This window comes from Epinephelus moara, chromosome 11 (assembly GCF_006386435.1).
Source record: "Epinephelus moara isolate mb chromosome 11, YSFRI_EMoa_1.0, whole genome shotgun sequence".
Classification (NCBI taxonomy): domain Eukaryota; kingdom Metazoa; phylum Chordata; class Actinopteri; order Perciformes; family Serranidae; genus Epinephelus; species Epinephelus moara.
This window is the reverse complement of record NC_065516.1, coordinates 15,975,252-15,995,746: the sequence shown is the minus strand read 5'-3', so window position 1 is coordinate 15,995,746 and position 20,495 is coordinate 15,975,252. Positions and strand designations below refer to the sequence as shown.

The following is a 20,495-nucleotide window of genomic DNA, read 5'->3' as shown; positions in this document are numbered from 1 at the left end:
TATTCATTTTGATAAAATGACGACTTCAGAAGTGTCATAACTTGTTTCCCCCACAGTTGTCTAAAGTGTTGGTTACAGCTGTCATTTTCAGAGAGTTGTTTGTTTGCAGTATGTTGTGGAAAGCTATACGCTGTGACAGCACTCAGAGAGAACATCATACTTGTAAATCTTCGCAGCAGGGAGGTGGAATCACAATGATGAATATAACCTCTCTGGGATTCACAGCAGAGCATTAAACTTTTATTTTTCATTCAGGACTTGAATTAAAAATTTATGTTTCCTTACTTTATTCTGTACAATGTTTCTGCATCATGAATAATGCTTCTATGACCCACCGGATCCATGTGTGTGCGGACTTGTACTGTATTTCTACATCCATAGTGTATGTTTCTGTAGATTAATACGATATGTGAACAAGCAAGCATGTCACCCTCAATCCAAAACCATGCACAGGTTTTCAGGCTTTCCACCAGGCTTCTGAACCTGGCTGCAGGGATTTTCTCCCAGTCAGCCACAAGAGCATCAAAGAGGTCAACCCTAATGTTGGGCAAGAAGTCCTGTTGCTATTCAGCTTCATCCCAGAGGTGTTGGACAGAGTAGAGTTCAGCCCTCAGTGCAGGTCAGTCAAGATCTTACACACCAAACTGGGAAAAAGTGGTTCCCAACCATGGGAAGATAAATCTAAGAGGTCACGAGGTGTTTCAAGAGAAGTATAAGAAATAGACACATTGCTGTTATGTTAAGTTTTCCTGACTTGTCTTTGACGTTTGGTTTATTTTTGTGAAAAACTCTACTTTTACTTCTTCAGGCCTCCAAAACTTCTTCAAATGAAACAATCTGAGAAGGAAAAATCACTGTTTGGTTGACCTGCGGCTCAATGCATGTTCATACTGAGGCCATAACTAGTCATGAGGGGTAATGAGCAGATGCTGATTAATTTCAAGGGGTCAAAAGCCAAAAAGGTTCAATAATCCTGGTCTAACATATCATTGAATGCTGTAGCATTAGGATTTCCCCAACAAGCCCATGCACAATATGTTCCAGTTTTTGCCCTCAGTCCAAAAAAGGCAATATTCCTACTAAACATTTTTTTATGACAAATGAAAATAAATATTCCATTAATATTACTGTTAATATGCAGCCATGCATACTCTGATTAACAGGCTTCAACATGTTGTTTATCACATTAAAATATGGAAAAGTGGAACAACTGGAGCCACTTGTGCCATTTTGCTTCTTTGCATCGAAAAAGGATTTCTTCAAAGTTTCAAAGAGATAATTGATTCACTTGATACAATATTTGACTTTCAACTACCCAGGGACCCACTGCTGGCCATCCTTTGGGCTGTTCCAGGGGCAGTGATGAACAGGGAAGAAATATACCCAAGAAGGCTTTAACACTGAGCTTTTTTTCAGTTCTTTCCAGTTTTATTGGGCCACTAATGGTTTTATAAGCACATTGTTTCTGGTTGGGTATGTCCGACAGATAATGAAAAAGAGTTGATGAGGAGGCAGAGGGCAATGGATGAGGGTAGGGATGAAGATGTGTATGAGCAGGGGCGTGCGCTTGAATATAGGTGTGGATGAAAGTAGAGTTTAGACAGGGACAGGGACGTATAGAAAAAATGTTGTAATAATTGAAATCAGTGTTTGTTTAATTTTGCTCAATGAAAATGAAGTTGGGGGGGGGGGGGGTCTTAAAGGAGCTATATGTAATAAATCTAAAGCAAATAGTCGTAAAATCCTCCTAATATGTCACAGAGACTAAGGAATAATGTTCATATAACATACTGATCTCACCGACAACAATAGTACAGCCAGATTATTCGCATTTAAAAAACATTTTTACGGTCCGCAAATCATGTTTTGAATTTGTGTTTTGGCCTGTTGNACGGTCCACTGGAAAACCGAAGATCAAGGACGCGGTGACGCGGCCCTGCCACGGCAGCTGCCTGTGGGCAAACAAATCAGTCTCCAGCATGCCGCTGTCCAGCAACCTCGAATCTGTAGGGGAAGGGGGGCGGACACGACTCAGAAAAATTACTAATTCGCAATATCTAAACAGAATAAGCTGTTTTAAGGGTAGCACGGTGGTACAGATGTTAGCATTGTCACCTTACAGCAAGAGGGTTGTAGGTTTGAATATGCCAGCTGGCAGGAGTTTGCATGTTCTACCCGTGTCAGATTTTCTCCCGGTTCTCTGGCTTCCTCCCACAATCCAAAGACATGCAGTTCTGGTTAACTGGTGATTCTAAATTGCCCGTGTGAATGTGAACGTCAATAATTGTCTGTCTCCATAATCCACATCTAATTCAGAATACTGTCATATTCAGAATAACAGTAACATATTAGCATGCATGCAAACGTAGCCAGTGACAATCAGCTCAACCCAGTGGCTATGTATGGATATGTAACATTTATATGTCATTATGTAGTGGATATGTTGAAACTTCACATTTCTTAATGTTTAAACAACACTGCAGTTAACGTGTGGATGTGTTTCAGCACAAAAACCACTTGGTTATGTTTAGGAAAGGATCTCACTGACATTGCTTTAAAGGACGGGTGGTTTCGAAAGCTAGCATTAATCACATTTATCACACAACAGCTTTGAAGATATTGATTTTATGTTGTAGATATTTGTATTTTGCCCACCTTTCATGTATCCACTGATTTCTATTCATGTCTTTATAATAATTAATAGGGTGACGCCTGAAACTTTGTCATAGTTTAGTTATTCCCACAAGGCAATATAACAATATTTTTTTTATGCACAGAAATGAAAGGAATGGAGAGCAACAGCTGCCTTAAACAGTAGAGGAAGTGCTTACAAAAATGCTGATATGGCCCTTTAAAGGTCCAGTATCCAGAGGATATAGGCTACTGGCAGAAATGGACTATAATATAATAAGTATGGTTTGTTTTGTGCATAAACATCTGAAAGTAAGAACTGTTGTGTTTTTTTTATACCTATAAAGTTTTCATGTATAGAGGCTCCAAAAAGTTTAGTGTGTGCAGCAAACCATTTCAACTTAAACAGCATTCTTATAAAACAATATTTCAATACTCTCTCTTCAAACATAGTAACACTGCAGGCCCCTTATAAGCAACAACCTCCATCTAGTGGTTAGTTTTGGAATAGCTCAGTTGGAGAGGAAGCAGTCCTAATGACTTGACACTGAGTGGACGTCTTAATTTCACTCCTGCCTGCCCCCGTGTTGAATTTTGCTTATACTGTGTAATATCTTGCAGGGGGAGTTAGTATGTTTACCTGACCTGATAGAAAGACTAGAGGGATCTGAAAGTCTAAGATGAGTCCTGTATCAAAAGTCATGGTGAGGATTTCTGTTCACTCAGCACCAAACACAATGTGTGGATACTATTTGCAACCACCAATACATCAGACTTTGAGGCACTGTGTAGTTCAGACCAAAATAGTATATAAACACTTCAAGCAGCAATAATGTATATTTTTCTAATGTACAGTATCAAACGACAATATGAAAGGGGTCATTTGTAGTGATGAACCGACAGACAACTATCTGCAGTTTTGCTTTATGCAGATTTATAATGAGTTTTGGGTCATTGTGTCACCACTCTCCCAGTCTCATTTTTGGCCGCAGCCGGCAGCTGTTAATTTGTTATCTACTCTCAGCACCAAACAGCAGACAGACACAGTTAGAGACTAGCTGATGAACATAGTGGTGAATTTAGCAGATGAGGAGACTGATATTTCTATCAGGAGTTGGCAAAGACCAAGGACAGAGCTAAAATAAGACTGAATATTGGACATATTAATCAGGTGGACAGAAACATGACTCAGAATGAATGATAATGTCCATCAGTAACAGCTGCGATCTTTAAAGGAACTGAATGTAACTTTTTACATGTAATTATCATGATTTATTGCCAATAGGTGAATGGACTGTGACGTACCTTAAAAACTGAGACCTTCCCTGACTTTCTCGGTTACCTACAGTCTGTGGAGTGACTTCTATGAAATGACCTCAGGATGAATTTTTCATGGAAAATCCATAGGATGTGATGAACCTTGTCCATAAAAATCTGTTTCTGGCCGAAAGCCCTCGAAGCAAACATCTCTCAACAGCGTGCTGCATCTCTCTTCAGCTCCACTACAGTGCTACAGTGTGTTTCAGTTACGTTAGCTAATGCTAACTAAGAAATAGAGTCCGCTAGCGTCAACAAGGGACCAGCACTCATCACTACAGAGTCCACACATTTCTGTTATAACGCTACAACTTGCAGCGGCAGCCCAAAGACAGAGCTTCACTTACCATTGAGGTTCGTGTTGGTTGAATTCAAGCTGTTAAAGCCACTGACTTAAGGTCCATCTCCAGAGCTGCAGCATGTGCCTGCGCAGAAAGTATCTCTGAGCAGACTCCTGTCTTATTTGTGGTCTGATTTACAGTAAATTCATCAAAATCAGTGTCCCATATTACAATTTTACTGCCCTCCTGTGCTGAAATAAATCCCAGAGGAAACACTGACATGAAATTGAATGTGATATTGTGGTTTCAGCTTGCTAATGTTAGCTAACATTAGCTTGCTTTGTACCACAGACAAATTACTAGCTAGCAAATGTAGTAAAATCCTGTATTGTCTAGATAAACATCAGTTTATTCATCCAGACTACTGGGACTGGTTTGCAAATTAGCCTACTTTATCAGCTACAAAGCAACCAATGCCAGATCTATGCAGTGTAGCTAAGTTACAGCTAGCTTGGCCGCTAATGACTGTAACCCAAGCTAAGGTTAGCCAGCTAGCTGTAAAGCTACATTTCATGGATCTGCTGTAAGAGTTTTCTTACCTTTAAGCCAACAGTTGAGATAGTAAGAGCACCAAATCAATGTCTGTTTAAAAGGGACAGCTGGTAGGACGTTTTGACATACATGTTACGTGTGTACGTGTGCGACCCACCGCCAGGAGATTTTAAAAGACACTAGCAGCAGTTAGCAGCTAACTCAAAGAAGAAGAGCTAGCTGCTGGGTAGACTCACAAGTCAGTCTTTAGACGCTTTGCTTAACTAAATCAGTCAGAAGGGGAGATCTCTGATTGTCTGGTGGTGAGACTAGCTGCTGGGAGCTCCTTACTCAAGATCAGCCGTCACTGGGACCCTAAATGATTGTTATTGCCATTAAATACCATTGTTATTGTTTATTAAGTCCTGCCGATGTGTGTGCTATAGATCCTTTTAGGGCCAATGTCACAATGACGTCATTTTAATAGCTGGAGGCAAAACACGTCTCTCCAAAACAGGGCTGTAGGCTAAATAGGAGTCTTAAAATGTCGTCTTGCTGTGTAATTGGGTAATTGTGTGTAATTGCTAGAATAGAAGGAGTCATGGCTCAACGTAAATTTTATTACATACCAGCCACCACTGCTTGTCACCAAAAATGATGACAACTGTGGTTAATGCGATAAGACGAAAGGACTGGACGGAGGTACGAGGATTTCTGAATGCACCACTCACATCATCTTCCTCCATTGTTGAAAACAAACCAACAGAACTTGCTAGCTCGTTCTCTCAGTGGTTTTGCCTCCAGCTAAGCCCCGCCCCCAAAAACAACATACTTTTTACTAACAGTAAAAGGGTCTAGATGTCACACCAGAGGCCAGCGCTGTTTCTGAAAATGACATACTGATCCTTCCAATATGCAACTGTTTGCTTAAAAAAAATAGTGCTATGCATAATTATTAAAAAAAGGGTTTTAAATTCCCATTTTTCATTAGGCACATAATATTTCTTACAATAACTTTTTTTTTTCCTGTCCTTCTCTTCACATTGTTAATACTGTGTTTCTGCTGAGTCAGACTGATTAAATTGGTGTGGAAGAAGTCTCTGAATCAAGTCAAACCTGTCAACAGTGGATGTGATTCACCTGAGGACACATCCAGGTGTCCTCTCCTTTCGAAACTGGTGTTGTGCAGCAGAGCCCTGTGGCATGCTGCAGGCCCTTTCTGTCTCCCCTCTCGCTCAGACATGCACCAGTCCAGAACAGAGTACAAAAAAAGGCATTTAATCAGCGGGATAAAAAAAGCAGACGTTTCATTACAGCGGGAACCTCTGTGGCTCTGAGATAAACTCTGCAGTGCGTAACTCTACTTTGTATTACAGAGCAAAAAAGGAGACTTTCCAGCCTCAACCCATTCAAAGATTTTTACGCGCTGCCACAGCAGGAATAATGACTGGTAATGAATCGAGGTCCGGACTTGGAAAATGGACAACATAATAACCAGAGTGAATGTAACTGCACTTTGAGTTGTAAAGCACCTCAGCAGACAGCTGGTTGGCTGATTTACTGAATGTGTTTTGGAGGGCTGCATCTTTCTTGTACAAGACCGTATTGAATTTAGAGATAATACACATACAGTTGAGTGAGATCTGCTGACGGTTTATAGGTGCTTTAACCCGCGTGGAAGATGAAAAGATTCAGTCATGTGCTTATGTGTTCCAGCTGTAGATCACAGTAACAGTGGTCTCATCAGAGAGCAGGGGCCATTTAAGAGGCAGTTCTTCTCAAAGATTACAACGACTACCAGATGTATGATTTACTGCAGGGCTTAGAGAGAGGGACTTCTGTATATTGAATTTGTTTTATAGCTGTGCCGCACATACAAAGTGTAAGGAGATGGATATTCCTCCTCTGCTGCAATCACTGTTTACCATATTTCCAGTGTCGCATTTGCAACTTCAGCTGCAGCCGATAATCACATTCCACAGTATGTGCTGTGCAATTAAATCAGGGAGCAGGAGCGACAAAACACATTCAGTTCTATTAGATTTCCTCCTCCTATGTGTGTTGGGAAGATACTGTAAATGTGACCGGACTGCAGTGAGATATGTAAATTCTGTTTTGGCTAGAAGATCTAAGGACTCATTCATGCAAAGAAATATTTTACCCTTTTAATTGGTGTCCAAGTTCAGTTTACTCGACATGTAAGGGGCCAAGCAGGATGAAAACACTGAGGTCGTGCAAGTCATTTCTCAGAATTTAGGGGTTTTAATTAATCAAGGAGGAGTTATACTTTATACAAATGCACACAGACTACACATGACGGGCTCTTTAAGGCCAATTCTAACATTTTGGATTCAATATTTAAGGCAGATGCAGATTTGCAACCATGCTATTTACACCCTGGTGTATATTCCTGGGCGTCCTCGCAATGTCAAAAAAGTGAACAGGTATATTCATCTATTCTGCTAAAGCTTGTGTACACAGTTTGCATTCAGCAGCTTTATACTTTCTAAAAACTAAAAATAATAAGGTCAACTCAGTCCACCCTAGAGGTAAATTGCCCCCTCATGTTATTCCCTTCCTGACCCAATACTGGAGCCACTTTTCATATCAGCTCTTTTCTTGGGTGGTAGTGGCCGTGCTAATCTTTAAATAGCATCAAAATCATTTTGGTGGTGGGAGGAAATCAAAAGAAGTGGCTTTGAGATAAGATTATATTATTTGATAGTGGAAATATGCCTCTGTGTTTATTTATAAGGATATACATACACAAAATTTGTTTACTGCTCATATAAGAATCACATGGAGGGTGATCCATTAGTTTGATCCAAAAAAATACAATTACAAATACGTTTTTTAAAATATGTGAAAAATGAAGCTTTGCTAATGGTAGATTTTTGACTAAGTATGTAGGCTACACCATCATTCCACATCCCAATAACAGCTAACCATCAGTAATAAATTTAGATATTATAGAGTGCCCCAGGAATGAGTTAGCATTTAAGTAGTGCCAGTTCCCTTGTCTCAAAATCAGTGTTTTTTTTTTTAATGGATTTTTGTTTAGATCCCCTAAATAAGCTTGAGAGACTTTCACGTTTTGTTCTACAACATAAAATAAGTTAGTTAATACCCTATTTGTGAATTTTGAAGCTTTTACTGTATACGTCTTACAAAACAAGCTAACAAGAGGCCAAATAAGACTACAGAACGTCATCACACCAAACATGGCTTTTACAGCCTCGTTGTGGTGGCGACATTAACACATGCGACCATAGTGTAGTTTGTTTATAGCCTGACATTAGCTTTTTCTTTCTGGCAATTTTATTTAGGCTTCAAAAATTACAAACATGGTGTTCATTTGTGAAGATTATCTTGCTGAACAAAATATATAAGTATCATAAATGTTTGTTTGCCACAGAGCTGATTTTCTGCAATAATTGAAAATCCAATGGAAAAATCCCACAGGCTCTTTGATGAAGGAACCAGGGCAATGCTGACTTCTGTGCTGGCCTACAGAAAAACATCATCCCTGAAACACTCTATTATCAGTCTAAATGGCTAACTAGTTGACTTTATGTTATGATAATAATGTTATAGCTGGTAATATTAGCTAACAAAATTAGCCTGCTGTAGATGAGGTAGCTAGGTTAAATAGTGTGCCGTAGTGATGTAACAAATTGTGGTCTGTGTACACATGTGGTTGCGTGTGTGTGTGTATGTGTGTGTGTAGGGGGTTGTGCTAGCTATCCAGCTTAAATTCTTACCCATTTTAATGATTTATTAGCACTTGCATGTTTTATAAAATATTTTTGTCAGTCAATGACATATTTATGATAAAGTAGTCTGAGTGGGCGGAAGTTGGCTGCATAGATCAGCCTCTCATTGGGCAGAATGAGCCACCAGCTGAAGTCCCGCACTACCACCTCCGGTTGCAGTTTTCAACACGTCCTTTACTAACTTTTGCGGTGTTTGATCTTGCGGGGATGTAGCCATTTTTCTGCCATGGTTCGCGTCCTGTAGGCGATATTTTTGTGGGCGTGTTACACCAAAACCTGTTTCCCCCCGGCAATATTTTTGCAAGCGCACCGTTGCTGTGGCACCGCCCAGAACGATTGTGATTGGTTGAAAGAAATACAAGCAGCCGGGGCATTTTTTTTCTCCAATCTTAAAGTGAGAGTCGGCCCAGCCAGACCTTTCTTTTCTTGAGAAAGGTCTGGTGAGCGACACTATGATAAAGTTATCTTTTAAAAAAAAAAAAAAAAAAAAAAACCTCTGCAATTGGGATTTGTCCTAGACCTGTCAATTTGAAATTAAAAACCATCAAAAATAATTTCTGTTTCTTGTAAGATTTATGTTGCAGTTAAAGTACAAGCAGCATCAAAATTTGAAAATAAAGTTAATCTTCTGCATCGGTTTGTATGACTCAAAATGACTCCTGAGGCAAGACACATGGGGGAACATGCCCCTTTACAAGATTTTAAAAAGTTTATAAAGACAAAGTTGTAGTCTGTCATGACTTAATAAGCCTCTCAATATATTTACTTAAGCATGCTCCTCTGGTACATATTACATTGATTTTCAAACCATATACAGACTATTTTATAAGAAAATAGACATTGTTCTTAAGGGGGGCATCTTACCCCAGGTCACCTATAGCGGAAATTAACTACCAACACCGTCTGTCAGAAGTGAAGTAAGAAGTGGAAGAAGAAGTGCATATAACAGCAATAGCCTATAATTATTTGCGTTAAATACAATTACTAGCTTTAGTACAGTACATATTCTTAGTTAATTTCCACCACAGCATAATGACCCCAGGGGTCCTTGAGAGAGCCCCAGGGTGTCACCAAAAAAAAATTAGGAATAGTTTATTTTCATGATTAAATTCACCATAGAGGTGAGTCCAGGGTGAGTTAAGGTAAAAAAGACAAAAAAAGTAACTAACCCCCCCCAGTTATCTCCTCAGTTATAAACAATAGCACTGCAACTAACAATTATTTTCATTATCCATTAATCTGCCCCTTATTGTCTTGATTAATCAATTAATCACTTGTTTAACACTCACTTAATCCAGCTCAGTTCTCTTGACTTGCTCTCCTCGTTTCCTTCCTCCTCTGAGGCCTCAGTAGAGCCCCGCTGTGTTTAACTAAAGCGCTGCTGCTCTCTGGTGGGCACCCTCGATACTGCGCCACCTGGGCGCACCAGGAGAGGTGAAGCTGCAGATGTGGGGATTGGGGTTATCCAGATGTTTCACTAAATTATTCAGAGCATTGGCGTCCATACCTTCCTTTAATCTACCCATGTTCACCGGTTTATAAGGAGCAAACTGACAGCTGCAGTCAGGGATCAAGCAGCTTTTATAAATCTTATACTGTCGTGCGGTTTTATGAATGATTGCCAAAGGGGTTATAGTGGGGTAGAAAAAAAAGGATTATATGACATTTTCTTCAACTATAAAGATTTCCGATACTATAAAATGTATTAATGATACATCTCCACACAGTTACAGATCATCAATCAATAATATAAAATCTAACTATGTATACTACAATCCTCTGGTAGCCTCGGTGTGTCCTGGAGAAAACACTGCTGTAACAGTGCGCGCACATTGTGTTCTGGCAGTTAATGCACGGGGCGCAGAAAAATCTTTTCACACTTGCAGGAAACGCATGCGCACACAGGGTACCAACTGGTTTGTGTCAAGCCGAGGCAGACGGATGTGATCGAGCCAAAAAATCACCTGTATTCTGGCATTCATGGTGACACAGTGAGTAAACGTTTATATTTGTCTTTGGGAATCATTATAAACCCTCGTGTTGACGCATCTTCGGCTGAAAAAAAAATGAGGCGGATAAATATCAGGCTCCAGTACAGCTGGAGCATCTTTATGTGGATATTCCAGCAAGCAGAAACAGTATTCATCTTCTATTCGTGCATATTGTAATCTGCACTAAAATGATAATGAAACACGTGTGAATATATGCTGCTTTGTGCCTTGAAAGAGAAATCACCAGACTGTGAATTATCAGCTTTTCTCATCAAATAATGTCATTATGTTTCTATAAATGGCTGCTTGCTTCGGGGTGATTGCTTGTCTTGGATCGACCATCATGCATGTGTGTGTGTGTGTGTGTGTGTGTGTGTGTGTGTGCGCGCGCGCGCGCGCGCGTGTGTGTGTTCCCGAGGGTGAGACTGATGGATGCGATTGCTGCGGTCCAAGAGTAACGCCTTGTCGCTATCATTACTGCTCATCCCTCACAGACGGAGGGAAAGAGACGGGAGAAGAGAGGAGGGCGGCTGTTGCTCCCCACTATTTGGTTTTGTTGCATCCAGCATGATCTAACAAACCGGTAGGACATTTAAAGCAGTTTGCATTGAGATGATTGCACCTGAACGCAACACAATCCTAGTTTCGTGATGGGGAAAATGTCAATTATTGAGGTTGCATTGCACAGAAGTTGACCCCATGCACGCCTCATGGTCGTGAAGTGCTCGCGCATTCCGCAAGACACGTTTTCCTCTATGCTGTTTCATTTGCAGATGTCATGTACAGGATCCAGGAGCATCTTTAATCTCTTGTGATGTCTTGGATCTTGTGATGATGCGTGTGTGCGTGATGCTCCAGTTTAATGCGGGGATTACATTCCAGCTAAAATATATATATATATATCAGCTCTCACTGTGGTCTCCATGTCTTCTCCTCCTCATGCAGTCCATGGGCTCAGAGCGGGAGGAGATGCGTAAGAGACAGATGCAGGTTCATCAGGAAGCAGCTGCCAGTGTCCTCCAAGCGCGCCACAGAATGGGAAACACCCCCACCAACGCCTCAAACGCCTGCTGCTTCTGCTGGTGCTGCTGCTGTAGCTGCTCCTGGTAATCACACTCCACTGCGTCCCACACAGCAGGGCTGGAGGTGGGAGATGTGGTGCAAGGCATGAGGAGGGGAATAAGGGCCCATTTGATGTATTCTGTCTTCTTAATATCTAATTTTCTCCACACACAGATTTACTGAGAGATAGCTAGACTATGATAAAATGATTATCCATCCATTATCTATACCTGCCTTTCTTCATTTGCTGTCATTACTAAACTCAATCAGTGCCGCAGAGTTCAAAACTTATTTATAGAGATCAAATACAAATGGCTCCTCTTCTGGTTTACATTATATTTTACGCAGTTGCTGTACTAGAAAGAGAGCGTAAAATAGAATCACAAAAGAAATTTAAAGCTGGAGTAGGGAGAGATCTGGGAAAGGCAAAAAAGAAAAAGAGAAGCATTTGAAATACACCCTCTTCATGCAGCTCTCCCCTCTCTGTCTTAAGCCCCGCCCACCAGACAGCTCCTATATGCACGGGCTTAATACAATAATCCAGCATTTCCCATACTTGCTGCATTTAATCTTCATTGTAGAGTTGCATGCAGCTCATTCATTCAGGCCTCCTTGCCCCTCGCTCTTCATCAGACCATAAATGAGACAAGAATTAGCTCGCTAGCCACCCAACCATCCCTCCACTTTGCTCCCCACTGCTGTGGACTGGAGGAGAGCAGGCAGCAGCTTGGTTAATGGCTGTAGCAGCTCGAATTCAGCCGGCACAAACCCCCGAGCACAGGGTGTCGCAGTGGGCAGGTGGCCAGCAGCAGTGTCAGGTCCAACCTGTGTACAGGCAGCAACAGAAAGTTTGCTAAACCAGCAGGAAGTCAGGCTGTTCGATCCCATTGAGCTGGGGTTTGCACTGGCTTGATTCAGGTTGTTGCAGCCACCGACTAGGGGTCTGTTTCTGGAGCTGCTGCCTGCTCTCCTCCCAGTGAGGTGGTCTGTAGTGGTGGGGAGTGATACGCATAGGACATGCTGTGGTTTGCTAACATTAGCTACATAAACCTGAACTTGAGGCCATAGCTGTGGGCGTTTAGCTCCTGTTAGCAGAGGGTTAAACTGTTAGTTTGTACAGTGTAGGCAGTTGCTGGCAATTCTGGAATAGCAACTTTATTTGCAGGATTCTCCGCCACTGAGTCTGGCATTCACCAAAGGGACATGCACTGGCATCTGCCTTTGTAGAACAGCCAATAGGAACGCCTTCTCTCTGCAATGATTGGCCAAAAGTCTCCCATCACAGCCCAGATTTTCTAAAGTCTGAAAACAGACCCAAGAGGAGGTGCAGAAGTCTAGTAGTCTCTTGGATTACAAAATGCTCAAGGGTTATTATGAGATTTTTGCCCAATTAAGCCAAAATTAAACTGCTTACCTCAGCTTTATGATCAGAGAAGAGCTGACACAATCCAGCCCAGTCACCAGAATAAAATGTTGGCGTTGTACGTTTCTGCAGACCATGGATACGTTACATTTTCAGGTTCATACGTGTCATTTGAACATTTCAAAAGTGAGGTAGCTCAGTTAACATGTATATGAGCTGAGTTTCTCATCAGGACCAGGGGGCAGTTGATGGCATGAGACCTAGACGAGACAGTAGTAGACCACTGGTGTTTTTCACAGCAGACATTTTGACATGTTATAGGAGGAAATAGGTGTATTTAATAACATTAATGGTGGCTGTATTCCATTTAGGGGAAGACCTGGTATTGTACATGATGGTTCACTGGAGTAGCTTACTAGCACACATAATGGAGCTGAGCCATCGTTAATCATTATCAGTTTCATCTGTGCTTTTCCCACAACGACAAGTCAAAATGTCTGCTGTGTAGAAGGCCCATGGTTTGAGACCAACAACAGAACTGGGTATTTTTAACGACATGTTGGGACATTTCCAGCCGTGTTTGTTGTGACCAAACCTGGTATTTAGAGGCAAAGCGTGATCTTTTCCTGACCATAACCAAATTGAAATATAGATTTTCAACATATCCGCTACATATAAAACTAATGTAACTTAATCTTGGTTTGCAGGAATGTACAGTGTCCACGTTTTTTTGTCGGCTGGGTCGAAATATCAGATGCTTAATCAAATAGTCAGTGAAAAGGAAATTAATCAGCAGCAATTTGATAACTGATTAATCGTTGAGCACTTTTTTTTAAGGTAGTCACCGTTACAAAATTTCATGAGAATAATTGCTAATTTTCTCTGTTTTGCATTATTGTAAATTAAATATCTTTGTGGGTTTTGGACTGTTGCTCAAACAAAACAAGACATTTACTGACATTTCAAGAAAATTAATATAATGAATGAACGAATATAATCCCTATTTGCAGCCCCAGGCCATGTTTTTTACTCTGTTCTAGACCGTCACTAACAGTCAAGTCAGTGTTTCATCAGTATACATTTTTCTATTTATAAAGGAAACAGACAACTTTTGATAGAAGTCTATAAAAACACATTATACATATTAATGTCAGCTGTGATTGGGTGTCATAAATACAAGCATATAAAATAAAAATGCATTCAATTTAACTGGTCATTACAAAGAAAATAAGCGGTTGCACAAATTTGTATTTTCACACATCTGTTTCCTGTCACAGCTGCCACACTGCTTTGCTTTTAAACTCTTTTTTTGTTTGTTTGTTTGTTTTTTTAACCATCGGGTTGTTTTTGCTATTTGCTATGCATATATAATATTCATACACACTACACTGTTACAGTTGACCATTTTCTCTTCTGCATTAGATTTCAAAGTGCATGTTTCTGGCTTCACCTGCTTCAAAAGTTAAGCTGTCACTTTATTTATTTTTACATTGTCATTCATTGTTATCCAAGTTTGATTTTCTGCAAGCATACTGTAGCTCGTCAACAAGTTTGTGAATGTGATGCAGCAGATTTTGAGTCAATTAAAGGGTGCAGAGCTCGTAATGTATCTGAAAATTGAAAATTACAGGAGTTCTTGGCAGAAATTTGGTTTTCAGACACAGATTTTCAACCACATTTAAAGGCCTGTGGAAAATCACACATTATATACTTGTGACATACTAAACATAATGCAGCGCAGCAGCAAACTGCATCGTTTCACAGTATGAGAACGTCCCGCTGGGCCTCATTTACTAGTAGCAGATCAATAGCGGACAACTTCCTTTTGCCTCCGTCCTCCCACTCATTCAACAACACCATAGCCCACACCATCGTACAAGAAAAACAGGAACACAGTGGTCCTGTGACCCACGCTGGCTCTCATTGGATGGAGGCCTCGGGGGTTTTAATCTGTTTTGAAATCATCAAGCGTTAAGTTGTGCCTCCTCTGAGGACAGCCAACCTGTTGTGTGCAGAGCACGTCCGCGTTAGTTCACTCCGCTGGGGATGAGTAACACGTTTTGTCCTTACATCTATATCAATTTCATCTGATTGTTGCACGGCTACAACGGCCACATTCCCAGATGGAGCGGCTGAACCTCACCTGGGCCAATTAGTCTACAGCCATCAGGTGTTGGGAGCATTTTAATTACACGCAGGTGATACCCAAGGGATGATGTGGACAGTTGACACACTTTACCATTTACGCAAACGTTCCTAGTAGATCATTACTGACTCTTCAGAAGGTGTTCTGTGATTTCAAATGTGAAACAGCCAACATACAGTTCCTACAGAAAATCAATGAAATGTTATGTAACAAGAGGTATATAGTGTTATACCTCTGGTCTGGGGCTGTTTTTTATGCTATGATATTTACTTCCTATAGTTTATTTGCTTTCTTGCTTTTCCTGGTTGTTGTTTTTGTATGGCTTAAACAACTTAGATATGACGTTTTAATTACTGAGCTTCACTGGTGGGTGTTTTTTGTTACCTTTAAACTGAGCAAGGCCATTTCCCCCTGTTTCCAGTCTTTATGCTAAGCTAATTCTGCTGCCTGTACCTTCATTAAAGAAATTCTTCACCCCCAAAATATAATTTGTATATGAATTCGTCACCCTGTGTTATGTTGAATTTGTAAAGAAAACTTTGCGGCTTTCATGGCATGCCTCCACAGTGAATGAAATGGAATAAATTCTTAATGAACTGCAGTAAAAGGGGGCCGCGTTGTATATCATAACATTTGTTTACTAAATCTTCCACAGTGGAATAGAAACTGTGTCACGTCCTGCTCACTGATGCTCCACCCCATGCCTAAACCAAACAGAGTACTTCCAACTCATGGGAACGCTTCTGACATGTACAGTCTCCTGGTGTGTGCTACACGTGCGAAAGGGGCAATATCCAGACCTGAAATGTCCAGACAGCATCTGGAATTCATATGAGAAAACAGCTCATGTCTCATTTATCCTGCTCAGCACTTCTCAAACACATGCAGTTTCACTTAAACCTTACTCTTTAAAACACTTCTGCGGTAACAGTCTCACGCAGGGACAAATAGCGTGCCTAATTCAATTCAGTTCAATTCAATCGGAATGCTCAAGCAGAATTCAAACACACACACACTTGCCCAGGCGCCGTACTCAGGTGTGATAAATAGTAAGGTTTTGGCAAAAATACATGTGTTCAGGAAGCAGTGAGCATAGGGCTGGATAAATGAGACTTGGATTATACTGCACGAGCTGTGTGAGAGTTTGTATACGGATGTTTTGATATAGTTTTGCTGTTGTTAAACGTCACCCCCTATGACTTCAATTCATCAAGAATTTTTCTCTGTTCACTGTGGAGGCATGTGAGAAAAAACAAATTCAGTGTAACAAGGTGTAATTGATATACAAATAGTCATTTTGTGGGCGAAGTATTCCTTCAACAGATATGAGAGTGGTCATCTCATCCAACCCTTGGCAATAGTGAAACTATTCCTTCATGGGAAATCTTACTGTTACATTTTGCCTTTGTATTTTAGACAATATTTTGCATCAAACGTCGCAGCAACAGTTTGAGTCTCCTGTTTTCTATCTGATAATCAGCGCCTGTCCAAAGTGAGATCCATTAAAAATTATTTTTGGAGTTTGGTGTTGAACAACTTTACTGGCCTGCACAGAGTCCCGACCTCAGCCCCATTCAGCATCTTTTGGATGAACTGAAAGGTAGACTCTGTGCCCAACATCACACAGGTTTCAGGTGTCGAAACCTTGAGTGGAGGCTGTCACATAGTAGGAGTTAATGTTCAGGTGTCCACACACTTTTGGCCATGTAGTGTATTTTATAGCAGGTACTGTTGTTTGGCAGGTTTCACACTGTAACCAACCACATTATTTTTAGCAAGGAAGGCTGACATTAAAGGACACCAGAGTTATTTTAAATGCTCGGCTGCAGCATCCTGCCACAAATCAAAGCTGGATGACGAGCTATTTATGATCAAAGCAGTCTCATTGTGTGTGCTCTGTTTTTTATTCTCAGTTTGACTGTCAGGAGCGAGGACGAGACAATACAGAGGTCCACTTTTGAGCGCAGAACAGAGGGAACCGCTAATTGTGAAGAAAGGTAAACACTGCTCCCCTTCCATGTGCCATTATGGACAGAATTAAATAACAGTGAACCAATGCACCCACTTTTGTTTCATCTTTAAGCCCGAAGCCTACTCTGGATGACGCTCGCTCCTGGTCGGTGTCGTTTGAAAAGGTGATGAAGAGTGCAGCAGGTCGCGGCTGCTTCAGGCAGTTCCTGAGGACAGAGTTCAGCGAGGAGAACATGATGTTCTGGCTCGCCTGCGAGGAGCTGAAAAAGGAGACCAACAAGACTGTGGTGGAGGAGAAGGTCCGCCAAATATACGAGGACTTCATCTCAATCCTTTCCCCTAAAGAGGTGAGCCACTGAGGCATGATATTTGTTACAAAGGATGTACAATGTCACAGCTACAACGATTATACTGCAGCAATTATGAGAAGAATAATGGGTAAGTTGATTGACAGAAATTAATTGAATAATCTAATTATAATTAATTAGTCATTTACATTTTCTGGTTTCAGATTCTTAAATGTGAGGACTTGCTGCTTTTCTCTGTTGTAGATCACTGTACATGGAATTTCTTTGGGTTTAGATTGGTGGTTGGACAAAATAAGCAAATTTTACAACATCTCCTCAAGCTTTAATAAATTGTGATGGCCATTTTCATGTTTTATTTAACATTTTACCGACTTGATCGAAATGATCATTTAAGGCTGCTACTAATGATTATTTTCATTTTTCTCAATTGATTCCTCATTTTGTCTCAAAAAATGTCAGCAAATGTCTTGTTTTGTCTGACCAACAGTTGGAATCCCCAAAATGTTTAATTTACAATCATGAAACATGGAGAAAATTAACAAATATTCTCATTAAAATTTTCAGCCTAAAAAAAGTGGATAACAATTAATCAACTACGAAATTGCTGCTGATTAACTTCCTGAATATCAATACATTAATTGGCTAATTTTTCACCCCAATCGGCAGAATAGATGTGTGCATTGTTACGTTTCTGCAAACTACAGATATGTTACATTTTTTTTCATTTCATATGTTAAATTTGAACATTTCAAATGTAGTGCTTATATTTAAACTTTACATTTCAATTTTATGTTGTCACAACGCACGCGTTAACGTGTGATAATGTTTAAGCAAAAAAAAGAGAAATAAAAACCATCACAAATTAATCTGTATTATATTTTCTCGATTTATCTGTGTGTGTCAATTTCAGAAATACGCAAAAGTTTCTGTTACAATTTCCCAGAACATAAGACAACATCTTCAAATTGCTTGTAAATTGTACTGACCAAAAGTCCAAAATCAGAAAACCTCCATTCAGAGCAGGGGTGTCAAACAATCTGCCCGTCAAAGGGTCCAACGTGAATGACTTTGCTAAATGTGAAAAATACATTTAAATCATTAATTCCATTTTTTTTTTTTAATAAACTGCACTGCTGTCCCTATTTGTCTCCCGGGGGTCATGCTGGAGCTGGTCCATTTAAGTTCCTATTTCTGCACAGAGGTGAATGGTAAGCCACTTGGCCTGGTGTGTTCACAGCACCTTTTAGTGCCCAAGGAATATTCAGCGCCACTATCAGAGTCTTCATGGCAAAAAGTACAAAGTTTTGCCAGGACAACTGAGAACAGAGAAGATAAGTTAATTGCAGTCTGTTTTTAGTCGTAGCCGAGAGATTAGCATTGCAGCTGTGAAAGCTAGTTACCTTATTGCTAACGATATAGCATCGAAGCCATATTTTGAGGGTGAGTTTGTGAAGACACGTATGCTGGAAAACTGAGACACATTTTTCTAACAAATCCTCAAGACCAGCAGGAGACATTTTTGCTTGAAAAATCCCTTAATTTATTATCAAAGAAGTTGCCTTTTTTTTGTTTTGACCTCGTACATACAAGCACATCAATTTTTGTTGGCTTTGATGTTAATATGAGTGGTTTTTCTAATAATACAATTATCCTATCATGTTTAAAAACTGCTTTTGCAACACTAACTGGTATCGTATGCATCGCCTCAGAGGCCAGTGAAGCCAAATTCGGTGTCCTCACTAATGTTACAGCCAAGACTCAGGTAGATTTCATTTGAGGCTCTGGAGAGGACAGTTCCTCCACCCTGTCTGTAAGAGTCAGGGAGTTGTTGCTATCCATGCTTGTTAAAAGTGACTGGTGCAATACAGGTGTCTGCCTTCTCTCCAATATAATGGAACTAGATGGCTGAGTACCATCTAGTTCCATTATTTTGGAGAGAAGGCAGACACCTCTATGACCAATAACTCCAACACTTGGCAACTCACACCAGAACAATCTAGCTTGATAAATTGTACAACAGGTATTAGGAAAAATATGTATTTTTGATTTGGGGGTGAACTGTCCCTTTAATTTTCTGTCAATCAACTGACCACTTTCATTCTGTATGTTGTGTTCACATCTGTCAGAGCTTCAATCCTTTACCTGCTCATCTTCTCTAGGTCAGTCTGGACTCACGTGTTCGAGAGGTGATAAACCGCAACATGCTGGAGCCGACCTCACACACATTCGACGACGCCCAGCAGCAGATCTACACACTGATGCAGAGAGACTCGTACCCCCGCTTCATAAACTCATCTGCGTACACAGATCTGCTGAAGAGCCTGGAGGAGCCTCCCCCCGAGCCATAGACTCTCCACTGCCACACACTTAGCTTTTCAAAATGGCGCATGCGTCCCACCCGAAGAAGTTTTGTGTTCCTGTTGGAGTTCCTGCTATTTAGAGAAAGAGAGACAGGAAAAATGAACACTACTTAAAAAAACGGTCTTTATCCAGCTGTTAACTGCTGTTTATTTACTCATGATTAGCTTACCAAAACACTTGGAGCAAACAAGAACAAATGCTAGGTCCGGCATCAGTTAACTTGTTCGAAAACATATCTATATTTTTATATACTCCCTAGCGCTTGACATTGCACTTTTCTACCTTAATGAGAGAACGCATGTATCTGTGAGCACTGCATTTGTATTTAGGTATATTGTGAGCCTTAATGCATATCCAGTTCTTGTAGAAACTAGTAGGTTTTATTTAACAGTAACTTAAGAAGAAGGAAAGTGCCTTGGAGTAAGATCTTCTACACTAGCATCTTTGATCTAAAACGAATGGTGCGACAATGACTTCATATGTTGGTGCTTTCAGCTCTTCTCAAAGACAAAGGTTTTTACAACTCACTGAGCTGATACCCACAAATAGATCTTTTTGTCTGTGTGTTTCAATACTGTGATACTAGTCATATTATATTTAATTTAAAGAAAACAGGAGGGGAAAAAACTGAACACATGACCATGACCACTGATATATTTGTGTATTTAAAAAGGAGTTTGTGTGAAATAGCTATTTAAATTCTCACAAATTAAATAAAGCACAATCGTATGTTGTTTTTGCTTGTGTGTCGTCAACATAT

General features: G+C 40.4%; 1 protein-coding gene across 4 annotated transcripts; it reads left to right on the top strand.

Annotated features, from left to right (window-relative positions):
• Nucleotides 1–10,430: 10,430 nt before the first annotated feature.
• LOC126397743 (regulator of G-protein signaling 20) lies at nucleotides 10,431–20,464 on the top strand. Of its 4 annotated transcripts, XM_050056695.1 has the most exons (6): nucleotides 10,437–10,524; nucleotides 11,019–11,107; nucleotides 11,470–11,630; nucleotides 17,009–17,092; nucleotides 17,179–17,413; nucleotides 19,534–20,464. In XM_050056695.1, exons 3-6 carry the CDS (start codon nucleotides 11,473–11,475, stop codon nucleotides 19,720–19,722), a joined length of 666 nt encoding a protein of 221 aa, XP_049912652.1. In that variant the 5' UTR covers nucleotides 10,437–10,524; nucleotides 11,019–11,107; nucleotides 11,470–11,472; the 3' UTR covers nucleotides 19,723–20,464. The 4 variants fall into 4 exon arrangements, with proteins under 4 accessions (XP_049912651.1, XP_049912652.1, XP_049912653.1 ...); XM_050056694.1 differs by lacking the exon at nucleotides 11,019–11,107 and having other exon boundaries at nucleotides 10,431–10,524; XM_050056693.1 differs by lacking the exon at nucleotides 10,437–10,524 and having other exon boundaries at nucleotides 10,539–11,107.
• Nucleotides 20,465–20,495: the final 31 nt, after the last annotated feature.